Genomic DNA, 14076 nt, shown 5'->3' with positions numbered 1-14076 from the left:
CCCTTCCCCCCTTCCAACCCAGCTTAAATATACGCTCCAAGCGTGGTGTTGTTTCATTCAGACGCTGTCTCCCCGACAGACCTGGTCTTCACCTGAGGACGGCTGCTTGTGTTGTGGCCGAAACGTCGTGATAATTATTTTATTATGTTTTATTTTTATTATTTTATTATTTCCATTCTACGTGACTTTACCGAAAGAACCAAGAAGATGAATCCCTGCAGTCACGAAAGCTTTAAATCGAAATGTTTTAAGCCAATTAATGAGTGCATACTTCCCACGTATGCGAGTTGGCAAGACTCCCATACAAACGGAATAAGTCAAGTCCCCATTTGCTGTATCGCCATCTCCTGGAAAACCAGGGTATAGCACTTCGATGCCCATGGGAAGGGAGTTTCACAACATTTTGTGTTATCCACCAACCCTCGCTGCCTCCATAGTGGACTACAGGCGCGCGCCACCACTGTCCGGCTTACTATTTTTTATTATCGTCGTCACAATGACGTGAATGATTGTTTTCTTTCATGTGTTATAAAGTCTTGGAAATCTTCATGTGTGTAAAAGCAGCAGCAAGATCAGGAGAATTCGGGAGTGGGCAGGATCCATGGCCAGAGGAGAGGTAATTGACCGCACAAAGGAGATCTGCATCCACAACAGCCTTGGCGGAAACTAGATTGCACTTTGTTTTGATTGTCCTGGAGACCACGGAGGCAGCTACGAGGTGCAGCTGTATCATGCTTGCCGCCTGTTGGACAGGATTTGCAGTTAGAATTCGGCAGGCCCCCCCGGTCATTACTGCAGATGTATTAACTGTAACATTCTCCGTGCAGTCAATCATTCAAATTAGAATGATTGACTGCACACGACTAAATTTGGATTACACACAGCAACATCGCCCCCTATTGCTATACTAGCACAAACTGCCTGCGAAACAAAGCGCCTTCCTTCGCGATGGTCTTGCACTTTTAGAACGTGCCAATATATCTACCTATTATTGTACTCATGAGATTTTCTGAAAGGGTGGGAGGAGGAGGAGAAGACTACGTACGGCAGGAGCGCGTTGTTTGTACAGATGCAACTCACGTCTTGAGCGATCTGCTGAGCGTTTCCGCAGCGGGGGAAGGGCGGGCTGGGCCGCTTCATGTAGAAGGCCACCGCGTTGTGGATGCTCAGCGCTTTGCGGAAGTCGGCCGACTGCAGCAGCTGGCTGAGCACGTCCAGGTCCTGCGCACTTTGGTTGTCCTTCAAGAGGTTCTGCATCAGCTGCACCGACGTCTGCAGCTCGTCCAAATCTGGGAGAACAGCGCACAAGCGTATGTTTGGTGGGGGGGCGGAGCACATTTTCCGCTTGTTACAGGAGGCCGAGTGGTTTAATTACGGCAGGCAGCCCAAGTGAATATTGTTGGTGGATTAAACTGAAAAAGTACGTGCCGTCTGTTTCAGTGTGGTTGTTAAACTAAACTAGTTTTATTTTACCAGGTAAGGCCCACTGAGCTAGAGTAAAACCTTGGATTGCGAGCATAATTCGTTCCAGAAAGGTGTTCGTAATCCAAAGCACTCGTATATCAAAGCGAATTTCCCCATAAGAAATAATGTAAACTCAGATGATTCGTTCCACAACCTAAAAATACTGTACTCATATAAAAATGATTACTACAAATACATTTATATATTTTTATTATTTAAATGTAATATTAAGTAATCAAATGTATTAATTAAATGCAATCGTGGCTGGTGTGAGGGAGACGAGAGAGAGGAGAAAAGGGTTATTGTGTAGGACGACTTTCACTTGCAGTACAGTTACTAAAGAACAGTCACTACACTTGGACACAAAATAAAAAAAATGCTTTACGCACACACACGTGGTCACAACACTATAGTACACAGTATACGCTCGCACAGATGTTGACTATACGAGTGAGGCACGCCGACTGAGACCGAGCATGGGAGACGTTTACCCACAATCCCGAAGCGAGAGAGAGAGAACCATTGGCTCAGTTATGATCATGTGACGCTCGGCAGACAAAGCGTATACTGTACGTACTACAGTACTCGTATTGCAAGACATCGCTCGTTTATCAAATTAATATTTATTTTAAAAATGTGCTCGTCTTGCAAAACACTCGCAGACCAAGTTACTCGCAATCCAAGGTTTTACTGTATATGGTTATTTTTCAGAAGCCACTTGGCAACAAATGATAGTTCAACGAAGCGGCTCATCATTTGAAAATTTATAGCAGCCAAACACTTAAACGCACGTTTATAAATGTGGGGGAAGAAAATCCATGCGTTAAAAGATTCTGTGATGTCGTTCTACATGAGTAGGCCATTGTGTGCCGGCGTCACCGACCAAGTTTGCCAAAAAATATGAAATATCACGGCAAATTACTCGATTGGAGTATGCACAGCAATCAGTTCCCCCAAACTGTGAATACTTCTCTTGGACCCTCTTGAATAAAAGTCACGAGGCTTTCCTGGGTAAACATGCATCATAATGTTTTAAGTTTCCTTTATTTAACCAGTGAAAACTCAGACAATGGTGTTCACATGGACGAGATTGACCCGGGTGACCAAAATGATAAAAGCCATAATATACAACAGCAAGTACGAAAATCAACCCAATAGAAATCAGAACCAAATAAACAACCACGTGACAGAAGATATCTAAAACAGTGCACTCACATAAATCAATCCTGAATAAAAATAACTTCCCGTTACAAAGTATGGACCAGGCCAATTCCCTATAAGAACCACTCGTGGCAAAAGTGGGTGACGGAAATATCAACAGGCGATGGACCACGGCGAGTCATCCTGAAACTATGAAAAGGTTTCACCTTTTCTGGCAATAAAACAGGCGTTAAGATGTTCAAACACCAAATAGATACCCTTTTGCAAGAAATCAAGTCTGCATTAACCACACGCAATTGTGGTGCACATGCAAACAAACATGCTCTTATAATATATGCACTGTATTTGAAACTGATTGGCCTACACCAGAAACAGCCTTCTTTTGTTTGCATGTTCACCACAAGTACGTGTGGTTAATGCAGACTTAACACCTATTTATTGCCAGAAAGGGTCAAACCTATTCTTATTTTTCATACTTTGGTATTAGCAAAAAGGTCCCATGATATCATCCCGAACTGTTAGCTGCACCCACCTAAGATGTGAGCCGCATTCCAACCAGCAGAGGTGGAGAGGACAACACCTTCCTCCTCCTGGTCGAAGTTGGGGTTGTCGATGCCGATCTTGGGTGGAACTTGTGCCAGATGCTTGAGACGGATCGAGGCATTGATGTCCAATTCCCGCAGCTTCCGCTCCTCTTCCTCACGCCGACTGTCGCCGCACATGCGCGCACATTCGCGTCGTTCAATAAATGACTCAACTCCGGGATAGCATGCGGCAGTCATCGCGCCCTCCTGGAAAACCCAATGCCTGCTTGCGTGCAGGCTGGGTGCCGAGTCATCTTGTGCTGCAATTCGTGTCTGTGTGTTCGTGTCTCTGTGAGTGTCTCCGTGTGTGTGCGAATCTGTGTGTGTGTCATTGGAGAGCACAGGTGGTGCATCTCTACCAGTCGTCTCAGCCAACCCATGACAACTGGGTGTGACCTGTGACCTGTCAGCGAGTCTTCGACACATCACGTGGCCTCAAAGTGCACCTAGCCTGGCACAAGCGCTGTGGTGACATCTCCATGTCTTGTATGTGAGTAAATTTACATCTGTGTCTGTGAGCTGCACTGTAATACCACCACCCTGTGAGCTGCATTATCACACTCTGTGAGCTGCACTCTAACACCTTCATACAAAGTAAGGCTCCTCTGGCACAGGCATTCGTGAATGTGCAGGATTACCCCATTTCTTGGCTAGGGTTTGTATTCGTGCCTCCTGTCACTGAGAAGTCACCAGCAGCTGCCAATGTTTTTCACACCACCGTCTCGCTGGGCATGGATCCCAGAAAATGATGTTGCGACTCAGGTGGGTCGTGAGTCAAAAACTTTGGAAACCCCTCTGCCCTACTGCACTGATGGCAAACTACTGCCCCCCTGGTGGTTAAATGTAACATTTTATTATTATTCTGCTTGTCAATCCAGGAAATCCTCACTGAGCCTCAAGACATTTTTTTGGAGGGTCCTGTCAGGTTTAGCAGTAAGTAGGGGGGCAATCCTGCAAGGTGTGTAATCACAAGTCAGTAATCTGCAGGTAATATTTCAGCATTGGGACATTTGGCCAACACCAGTTACATCGTGTTTTCTTAAGCTATGACAGCAAACCGGAGAACTCATAGGACACCCATGCAGAACTAGGGGAGAAAGAACATACAAAACGTCATGCAGAGAGGTGCCCGAATCAGGAACCTAACCCAGGCCCTCCTTGCCATGGAGGCACGAGCGTTAACCACTGTGCCCGCCACCGCTGCCACCCTCGTTACCGGCGCATGTCGTCCTGCTGCTGCTTGATGCGCTCCAGCTGCAGCGAGCGGAAGCTCTGCTGCACCGCGTGGGTGCGCAGCCCCAACTCCGCGGGGCAGTCCACGGCCATCTCACGGTGTCCCTCGGCCCCCCCGGCCACCGCGTCGTCATCGTCGGCCCCCCCAGGGTGGCCGTTCAGCTGCGCCGTGCTCATCCTCGGCGGTTCGCAACGCGCCCAGGTTCAAGAAGCACGCACTTTTTTTCTTTCTGGGCCCACTCCTGGAAAAAGTCAACATTGAATCCACATTTTTATTAAATGTCACTCAACATTCTCAAAACATGCGCGGGCTCCTCAGAACCCTGCAAGGCAGTGCCAACATCTTCAATCTCCTCACTCCTCACAGACATTCTTAAAAGCATCATCTTGTCCCGCCGTGCCAATCGCCTCTCCCTCCATAACTTCCTGGAGCAAGTTTTATATGGTTTACATAAAGGCTAATCAACTGACACGACCTCTGTGTGCAGTTCAATAGGTATTCTGCAGAAAATAATATTGAAGCTGATATTTCTTCAAAGGTATTTTTTCCACAAACATGCAATTCTCTCCATAATGTGGGCCCTGTGGTAACGTGTCCACCACTTGTTGCAGAGGTTGCGGGGGTTTTGTGTCCAACTGGCTGCCCTGGTTAATGAGCCCGTTGGGTCATTCAAGAGACGTGTAAGTGGGCCATCGTTTCCTGGTGTCATGGTCAGAATTTGAAAAATGACTCGCAAACTCCTTCATTGGGAAGCACGTAACAATCATCGCCTCCTACTGCCAAAACCGAGCCAGACGTTCCAGAAAAAAAAGGTGAAACTCGGCCGAGGCTTTCCTGGGTAAACAAGCATGGTAATAATAATATAGTCGTGCACACGTTAAGCATCTCTACTATGCCCAGCAAGATGTACAGGGCAATCCATGCCCAGATACGCTTGTAAATAATCTGGAGAAATCAGAGAAAACTAATTTGATTTGAAAGCCTCGACACGTCTCCCATCAATCTCATTCAATTCTCCCCTCTGTAAGGTACGGGGAAATCCGCCTCTGCAATATTAAATCACCAAATGAGAAACACGGTCATGAGAAATCGGTGGAGTGTCTATAAATTCATAAACCAGGGATGGTTAATCTTGAAACAACGTGAATAATGATATCCATGTACATTTATTCCGTTGTGGATTGATTGGTCATGCCATAGAAATCTGCAATCTCCATGATTTCACGTGAACTCCAGTCATCCTCGCAGGGGCTTTTGGTTAACATGGAACAAAGACATTCACTGCATCGCGCAGCGCTTTCAGATGCTTTTCTAGAATGCTCTTCCTTCTGATATTAGGACACCACCGGAGCTTTGCACTGTTAAATCTAGATTGAAAACTCACTTCTTTATAACTGGTTTGAGTGTTTAGTTTGTTGTCCTTCCTTCCGCACCTCCAATTAGCACGATTGACTACATACGGTGTGAAAGAATTTTAATAGAATTTCAACATAAATACATCCCGAGCCACCAACGCTAGAGAGCTCCACCCCGCTCTTGTGTGCGCAGGGAGACACCGATATTCCACTTGGTGCTGGGATCTCCCCGACTTCTCGGGGTCCCCAAGGGGATATCATGGAAATACTCTGGACACAAAGATGGGATCCGTGTCCCGTGAGTGTGGGTTGGGGGAACCGCGGGGGGGGGGGGGTGCTCAGGTGAGAGCCACTCGTGAACTTGCTGGGGCGGAGAGCAGGCGCTGGGCTCAGTTCTGACACCAAGAGCTGTGTTATAGGGGTTCTGGAGTGGCTCTCTCAATGGTTTATGGGGTCTGTGTGTGGAGGGGGTGATGCAGTTGCTTCACAGGGCTTGGTTTACGGTCTGTTTATGCGATTTACAGGAGTGGTTCTCAACATTCCTGGATCGGTGGAACCATAGTCCAGCCTCAAAACAATTCTGACAGACCACCATTCATGAACAACATATCATTGAATATTAAAACGACTCCAAAAGTGCTGTCCAATATCTGTTTTAAAAAATCCATAAATCGATTGACTTGTTTTTATGAACACAAGTACAACGGGCAGTACAAAATAAATGTATTTTTTACTCGTAATATCTGCAACATATCCGCAGACCACCAGCACAGTTAACCAATTGTTCCGCAACCTTGAACAATTGGCTTACTGCACTATTCGCATACCAGATGCTGTCTCAGACCTGCACAATCTTTATATATCTTCCTGACTTCTGACCCAACTTCAACACACAGTTGACGTTACTGCACTAAACGTCACATCTGACCACTGTCTAATCACTGTAGGGGAAGCCATACATCCACTTGCGTAAAAATTAACAAGGCAAATGATGCATCAATGTGCCTCAGCTGTTACTGTAATTACACTACTGGGCGTTGTGAACATGTATCCCCAATTTCAGCACTGAATGGGAAAACTAACTACCACCGTGGTTCAAACCCTAACTTTAACCCCAACTTCCCAGCAGCAGTCTCTTCTACATAAACAGCATGTAGTGGAACTGTTGACCTCACCCAGTTAGCTTTCGTCCACGCTGTCAATTGACAAAGCTGTTTCAAAAAAATTGAGTGAAACTTAACTTTTCACCGATGTGTAATTAATCTGCATCTAAAATTCTTCACGCAAAAAAGACAAGGCCAATCTCTGTGGCTCGTCTTTTTATGTTGAACAATTCGACCCCTGATGACAACGTAACATTTCACCTGCAGCGATTCCTTACAACGGTTGTGTATTAAAGTAAATACAATTCACCAGCGCATGATGTACATCGGCTAACTATCCAAATGTATAACCTCCGAGTTTTGTGGTTTCGATGGCAAACCGTGTCTTGTGATTTGGATTGTGAGCTCCAGAACTTGACACAGCTCTTTTAAGGCTCTACAGCAGTGGTTCTCATCACCTGCTTTGGCTACTACTGCAACCATCTTGTTGAATTTGGTTGCAACAGAGTAGTACCCTCCCTTGCCTGGACTCAAAATGGTTCTGAGAAATAGATGTATGAATAATGAACATTAGTATTTTAACCAATTGTCCATTTTGTGAGGTATCATCCTAATTAGCATGTCACCGCATATTATGTTGTTGGGGGGCGCCATAGGCGCCCCCCAACAACCTAGTTACTCTATAATCAACAATCAGCTCCTCCATCACGTGCAGACAGAATCATGTCTTCGTGATCATCGACATGAGTTCCGTCAAGCATGATCCACCGGTGGCCCGTCAGCTTGCGTAACTCATGTTTGGAGAGTTGAAGTTTTGAACGTTTGAGAAGAGTCTATGATCAGAGCCCTTGGCATCTGTAAAGCATCGGATCGTGTCTGGCATCCCACACTACTTGCCAAGCTACCATCATTTGGCATACACTGGAATTTACAAGGTCGGGTTTTTAGCGGTCTGATGCGTCAATACATTCAGCAGTAAAGTAGCTGATCGTGGTCAGTCTGATACATTCGTCATTCACTATGGTGTTCCGCAAGGCTACTTTGTCTCCCATATAATTATATTCTCTTCATTATCTTCCTCTAACAACATAACCCACTCCTTTGTCGACGATGGTAGACTTCGTGCATCAAACTCATTCAAATCGCACGCTAAATCGACATTTAGCTGCCCACTGTGGCGATCCTTCAATATCACCACCAACTTGAACACAATTCTTGATTGCATTGACACAAATCTGGTCACGATCAACTAATAAAACCCATTCAACTATATGATAAACGACTGACAGATCCACAGTTCATCCCTTCATATTTAAAAGTTACATACTGACCCATAGTGAAACCATGAATCTGCTTAAAACAACAATCTCATCTGACCTGTCATTGAATGGGTATACAGTATTACGATCTGGCAGAAACACTCCCCAACACATTCTCACCCACCACACTTACACTCACTCACACTCCAAAACACTCACTTATAATGACTCACACTGCCCAACACTCACTCATGACTCACACTGCCCAACACTCACTCATGACTCACACTGCCCAACACTCACTCATGACTCACACTCACACTGCCCAACACTCACTCATGACTCACACTGCCCAACACTCACTCATGACTCACACTGCCCAACACTCACTCATGACTCACACTCACTCATGACTCACACTCACACTGCCCAACACTCACTCATGACTCACACTGCCCAACACTCACTCATGACTCACACTCACTCATGACTCACACTCACACTGCCCAACACTCACTCAACACTCTCCAACAGTCACTCACACTTATGAACAGACTCACACTCACAACAACACCCGCCATTCGCCATAAAGTGGCGGTGATGTCACCACGGTGCCTGTGCCAGCTCAGGTGCACTTTGAGGCCACGTGAAGTGTCGAAGGCTCGCTGACAGGTCACAGGACAGACCCAGGTGCCATGGGTTGACCGACTTAGATGACTGGCCGATGCACCACCTGTGACCCCTCCTGTGCCAACTTGCTGTATTTTATCCACCTGGCACTCCGCTCGTTGTTGTGAGCATCGCTCCTCTGCCCTCCGTTGTTGTTGGAGGGCGACTGCCTCCAATTGCCCAGCAGCAGCGTCCTTCACGAGCCTCCTCCACAGAGGCCAATCTTGACACGTTGGTACCAGTCGTCGGAAAGTCCACCCAGCTTCACATCCTCCCGCACGACATCAGTCCATCTCTAATCCATCTTGTGTCGTGCCCGTTAAAGTCCCCTCGATTCAGCCAAACAGAAGCTGCTTGAACATGCGGGCAAGGTGACCTACCCAGCACAGCCTCGCCTGCTGGAGGAACTCACCGACGGGAATGTGTCCATATCTTTCAATGATGTGTAAGCTCCTTACACAATCCAGCCTGGTTAAACCCAGGATAGTCGTAGATAGGCCTGCCTGAATGTTTCTCACCGGCACAGATATTCTACTAGAGAGGTTCACGTTTCACAAGCATAGAGAAGGGAGGGCATGACTGTGACTGTGGCCGAGAAAACCCAAAGCTTTGTGTGGAGTGAGACCAGGTAGCTTCCACACAGCATTGTGCAGCCGATGTAAGATGCCTCCCCCGACTATTGCGGAGTGAGACCTGCTGTCAAACCGGAGCTAGTCATAAGCACACTACACTCACCCACACAGACACAAAGACAAATATCCCCCGTGTAACCTTAACAGACTGTAGGGGCAAGTGCTGTTAACGAGCAGCACCTATAGGCACACGAGGACAACACCACGCCCAGCCGCCTTTGTATCCCTAGTGGCGAAATTTACACATCGCACCAGGTACTCATTTGAGGCTGAGTCGACCTAGGGGAGGCCCAGGACCGGTTCAGATAATCGTCGCTGGGTGTTGGCCGTGAGCGGGAATCGAACCTGGGTCGCCGGGTTCGTAGCGCAGCGCACTAACCGCTACACTACCGCTCCCCAAACAACTAACTCACCCACCCAGACTCACCCACACACAGACTCATACTCAACCACTCACCCAGACTCACCCACACAGACTCACCCACACACAGACTCACACTCACCCACACACTGACTCCCACTCACCCACCCACAGACTCACACTCACCCACACACAAGACTCCCATTCACCCACCCAGACTCACTCACCCACACACAGACTCACATTCAAACACTCACCCAGCCTCACCCACATAGACTCACACTCACTCACACAGACTCACAATCACCCACACTGACTCACGCTGACACAGACTCACACTCACACTGACTCACACCCACACAGACTCACACCCACACAGACTCACACCCACACAGACTCACACCCACACAGTCTCACACTCACCCACACTGACTCACACCCACACAAACTCACTCTCACACAGACCCACACTCACCCACACAAACTCACACCCACACAGACTCACACCCACACTGACTCACACTCACACAGACTCACACTCACCCACACAGACTCACACTCACCCAGACTCACACTCACACTGACTCACACCCACACAGACTCACACCACACAGACTCACACCCACACAGTCTCACACTCACCCACACTGACTCACACCCACACAAACTCACACACACAGACGCACACTCACCCACACAAACTCACACTCACACAGACTCACTCACCCACACTGATTCACACTGACCCACACAGACTCACGCTGACACAGACTCACACACCCACAGACTCACACACCCACACAGACTCACACTCGCCCACACAAACTCACACTCACCAACTCACACTCACCAACTCACACTCACCAACTCACACTCACCAACTCACACTCACAGACTCACACTCACCAACTCACACTCACCCACACCGACTCACACTCACCCACACCAACTAACACTCACCAACTCACACTCACCCACGACCGACTCACACTCACCAACTCACACTCCCCCACACAGACTCACCAATTCACACTCACCCACACCAACTGACACTCACCCACGACCGACTCACACTCACCCACACACACTCACCCACACAGACTCACCAATTCACACTCACGCACACCAACTCACACTCACCCACTCACACTCACCCACACACACTCACCAACTCACACTCACCAACTCCCCTCTCGTCTCCTCGTCCTCACCTCTCCCCGTGACGTCATGCGGGTCACACCGCGCATGCGCGTAGTGACGCCCCGGCAAATGGAGCCTGACAGGGGGTAATCGTTTCCTCGCCTGAATCGATTCTCCCTCCTGGCCTACACAAAGCAACGGAATCGCGACGTGAGAATCGTTGTTATGCGATTCAGCCTCGTAGGTGATTGACTCGTGGAATCGATTCAACAATTCCTACCCCTAACGCTGGAGTCAAGGGGGTTAATCGTGTGCAGGTTTAAAATCGGATTTTCGATTCGCGTTGTTGTTGTCGTTGCGTCTCATGGGGAAGAAAATACCCCGGGCCCTCTCTCCCCGCCCACTGGCAGTGGGACTTCTTGCCACTGGGGGGCGAGGGGGCCACTCTGGCCCCCGGGGTCCACTCTGCCCCCCCCAACCTCAAATACATAACGAGGTCGTCTCAGCACACAGAATCAGAATATTTATTGACACTGCAGGAGGAATCCGTTGAGCTATGATGCTCTTTTTCACAGATGGCCCAGTAGGGGCACGGGGTAAGAACGTTACAACAACAAAATACAAAAGCACGATAGCAATGCAACGTACAAGAGAAGTAAACAAATCACCGCAAAGACATACAAATACAACTAAACCATTCACATCCGACTCGGTAAAGCGTCCACCCCATTGGTGAATGCACTTTGCTGATGAGTCCTACTATTCAGGACGACACGGATCCTCAATTGTTTATGAATAACTTTTCCTTGCCAAATGAATAGATTTTCCACCACTGGATCGGAGCTGTAAAAAGATGAGCATTAGGAATGTTTGTACAGCAATTGTTGCATTTAATTGCACGTGTTTATTCTGGAAGTTTTGCTGGGTGGTGGTGGCTATGCATAGAAATGATGTGAAACTTCCTTCCCGTGGGCATCGAGGAGACCTTTGCTTACCAGCAGGAGGTGACACTACGAATGTGTCCCACACCTGTTTCATCTGTCCAGGAAAGAGTGTTTCCCCTCGCACGTGTGGGTATTCTCCGGGTTCCTCCCACGTATTAACTCTCCTTAATTTACCGATAGCACCTTAACAGATATATTAATATTCGACTGCAGCGCTTGAGAGCGATTATCACTGGCTGACCACGTGGCCGCCTTCCCTCTTGAGTGCAGAAACCATCACGCGCAGCGCTTTCAGATCCGTCTGGAACACTCTTCCTTCCGATATTAGGAAGCCACTGGAGTTATGCACTTTGAATCTGCTTTGTGTGTTTAGTTTGTTGTCCTTCCCAGCACCTCCGGTTAGAACGGTTGGCTACGTACGGTGCGAAAGAAGTTCAACATGCATACATACAATACAGCGCGCGTTACAAGTTGATATTTTATAAGGTTTAACTTTTAAAATAACAGTTTACAACATCGCACATGCATATGTTACACAACGTAGGCATAAAAAGCGGGGGAGGCAATGCACAAGTGCAGAGCCACTCCTGAGTGATGGTGTTTCTATGGTGCTGAATGAGTTTTAAATCACAGCACATGGATTATTTACGTTGTCTAAAAGTGGCGTTGACCCCGATCATGTTAAAGTGCTGAATGAACTGTGTGCGTTTAAAAAGTTGCCTCTTTAGGGCCCACCGCACACGGGGATCGAAAGCCCAAAACCAGCTGGCGTGTAAGTGCTGCTCGTGTCGTGTCCAGCACTCAGCAAGCCACAAGCACTGCCAGTGGAGTGTGCAGAGGCAGACAGTGATTGCTGAGCTGTCAGTGCCAGAAACATGTGTGCAATGCAGTAATTACATTAGTGTTGTTATTATTTGTATTAACTTGAGCATGCTCGTTGAGACCGACAATTGTTGACTATTTCAAGCATCACTATCGCTCATGGTCGCAACCTGTCCAGGCTGTCCGGGTTTGAAATCCCAAAGCTGTCCGGGTTTGACCCGGACAGCTTGGGGATTTCCATCTGCGTTCATGTGGCAAGAATATACTTATTCCGCTCCTCCGATTAGTACGGTTGGCTATGTACGGTGCGAAAGAAGTTCAACATAATACAGATCTGGTATCGCTATTGTGTAGAACTTTGGGTTTTATCTGTGCTAAAGGTGGCATCCATATTATTGGTGACACCTGGATTTTGATCATAGGTCAAGACGTCACAACTTTGTTGAGTGTTGACTTAAAGCTTTCGTGACTGCAGGAAATCATATTCTTGGGTATTTCGATAAAGTCACGTAGATAGGGTCAAAGAAAATAACAAAAATCGACCGCTTGTGTTGCGATCGAAACGTCGTAGTTTTTTGTTATTTTCTTTGACCCTATTTACGTGACTTACCGAAAGACCCAAGAATATTTGTTGAGTGTTACTATATTATTTACATTGCAATATGGTCTGCACATTCATGTTATGACTTTTAAATGTCCACGAGGCCTCTTGTGGTCATAATGCAGTGTCGTGTACACTGGTAGTGACGTATAATTACGTGAGAACATACTGTTATGACAGAACCATTTCGCGTACACAATGTGACGTTTTATCTTGAACATCTTTTTCGCGAGTATATGGCCTCGGGCTTTTAAAAGGGAGGTGCCCACTTGAGAACAGAATTAGGAAAGGCACTTGAGGGTGCCATTGGGTTTCTAACAAAATTAATAAAACGTCCCCCCGCCCTCGTGTGCAATGCGAACGTCACAAATCTCTACGTCGCATTCTCTAACATGCTGTGTAGCTTTACAGGGTGGTGGGCCACGTACACGACTCAGTGGGAAAACAAGAATGCTATACAAACTGAAAATAGGAAAGGTGTGGAGATGTCACAAATAATACCAGGCATTGTTGCTTGAAGCATTTAATGTATTTTCTAGAAGGAAACGTTAAATTCGTTGTACTACAGCACTGCAGATCAATGTTAACGCGGATTTAAGACGTAGCTGGGTGGCTCAGCTGACTACAACTAATATGTGAGAGCAACTGAGCCAGTGTCAGAGACATCCTGCATGGAAATCCGGGCAGCCGCCCACGACTAGATTTGGCTATGACTCCACAAAAGCCATGGCGTGTCATTTGATATTT

General features: G+C 47.3%; 1 protein-coding gene across 2 annotated transcripts in view; it reads right to left on the bottom strand.

The window, feature by feature from the left end:
* The window catches only part of LOC144727207 (protein PALS1-like), a 40884-nt gene extending 29786 nt beyond the window's left edge, over window positions 1–11098 (bottom strand). The window contains exons 1-4 of one of the 2 annotated variants that reach the window (XM_078605868.1): window positions 11005–11098; window positions 4426–4684; window positions 3158–3333; window positions 1081–1289 (exon numbers count right to left, since the gene is read on the bottom strand). In XM_078605868.1, coding sequence (XP_078461994.1) covers window positions 1081–1289; window positions 3158–3333; window positions 4426–4619 — 579 coding nt within the window. In that variant the 5' untranslated portion in view covers window positions 4620–4684; window positions 11005–11098. Of the gene's footprint in view, window positions 1–1080; window positions 1290–3157; window positions 3334–4425; window positions 4685–10998 lie in introns of both variants that reach the window. The other variant, XM_078605869.1, reaches the window with a different exon arrangement.
* Between the last annotated feature and the right edge of the window lie 2978 nt (window positions 11099–14076).

The sequence above is a fragment of the Lampetra planeri genome, chromosome 25, assembly GCF_965212315.1.
Source record: "Lampetra planeri chromosome 25, kcLamPlan1.2.h2, whole genome shotgun sequence".
Lineage (NCBI taxonomy): Eukaryota > Metazoa > Chordata > Hyperoartia > Petromyzontiformes > Petromyzontidae > Lampetra > Lampetra planeri.
This window is presented reverse-complemented; position numbering and strand designations above follow the sequence as displayed.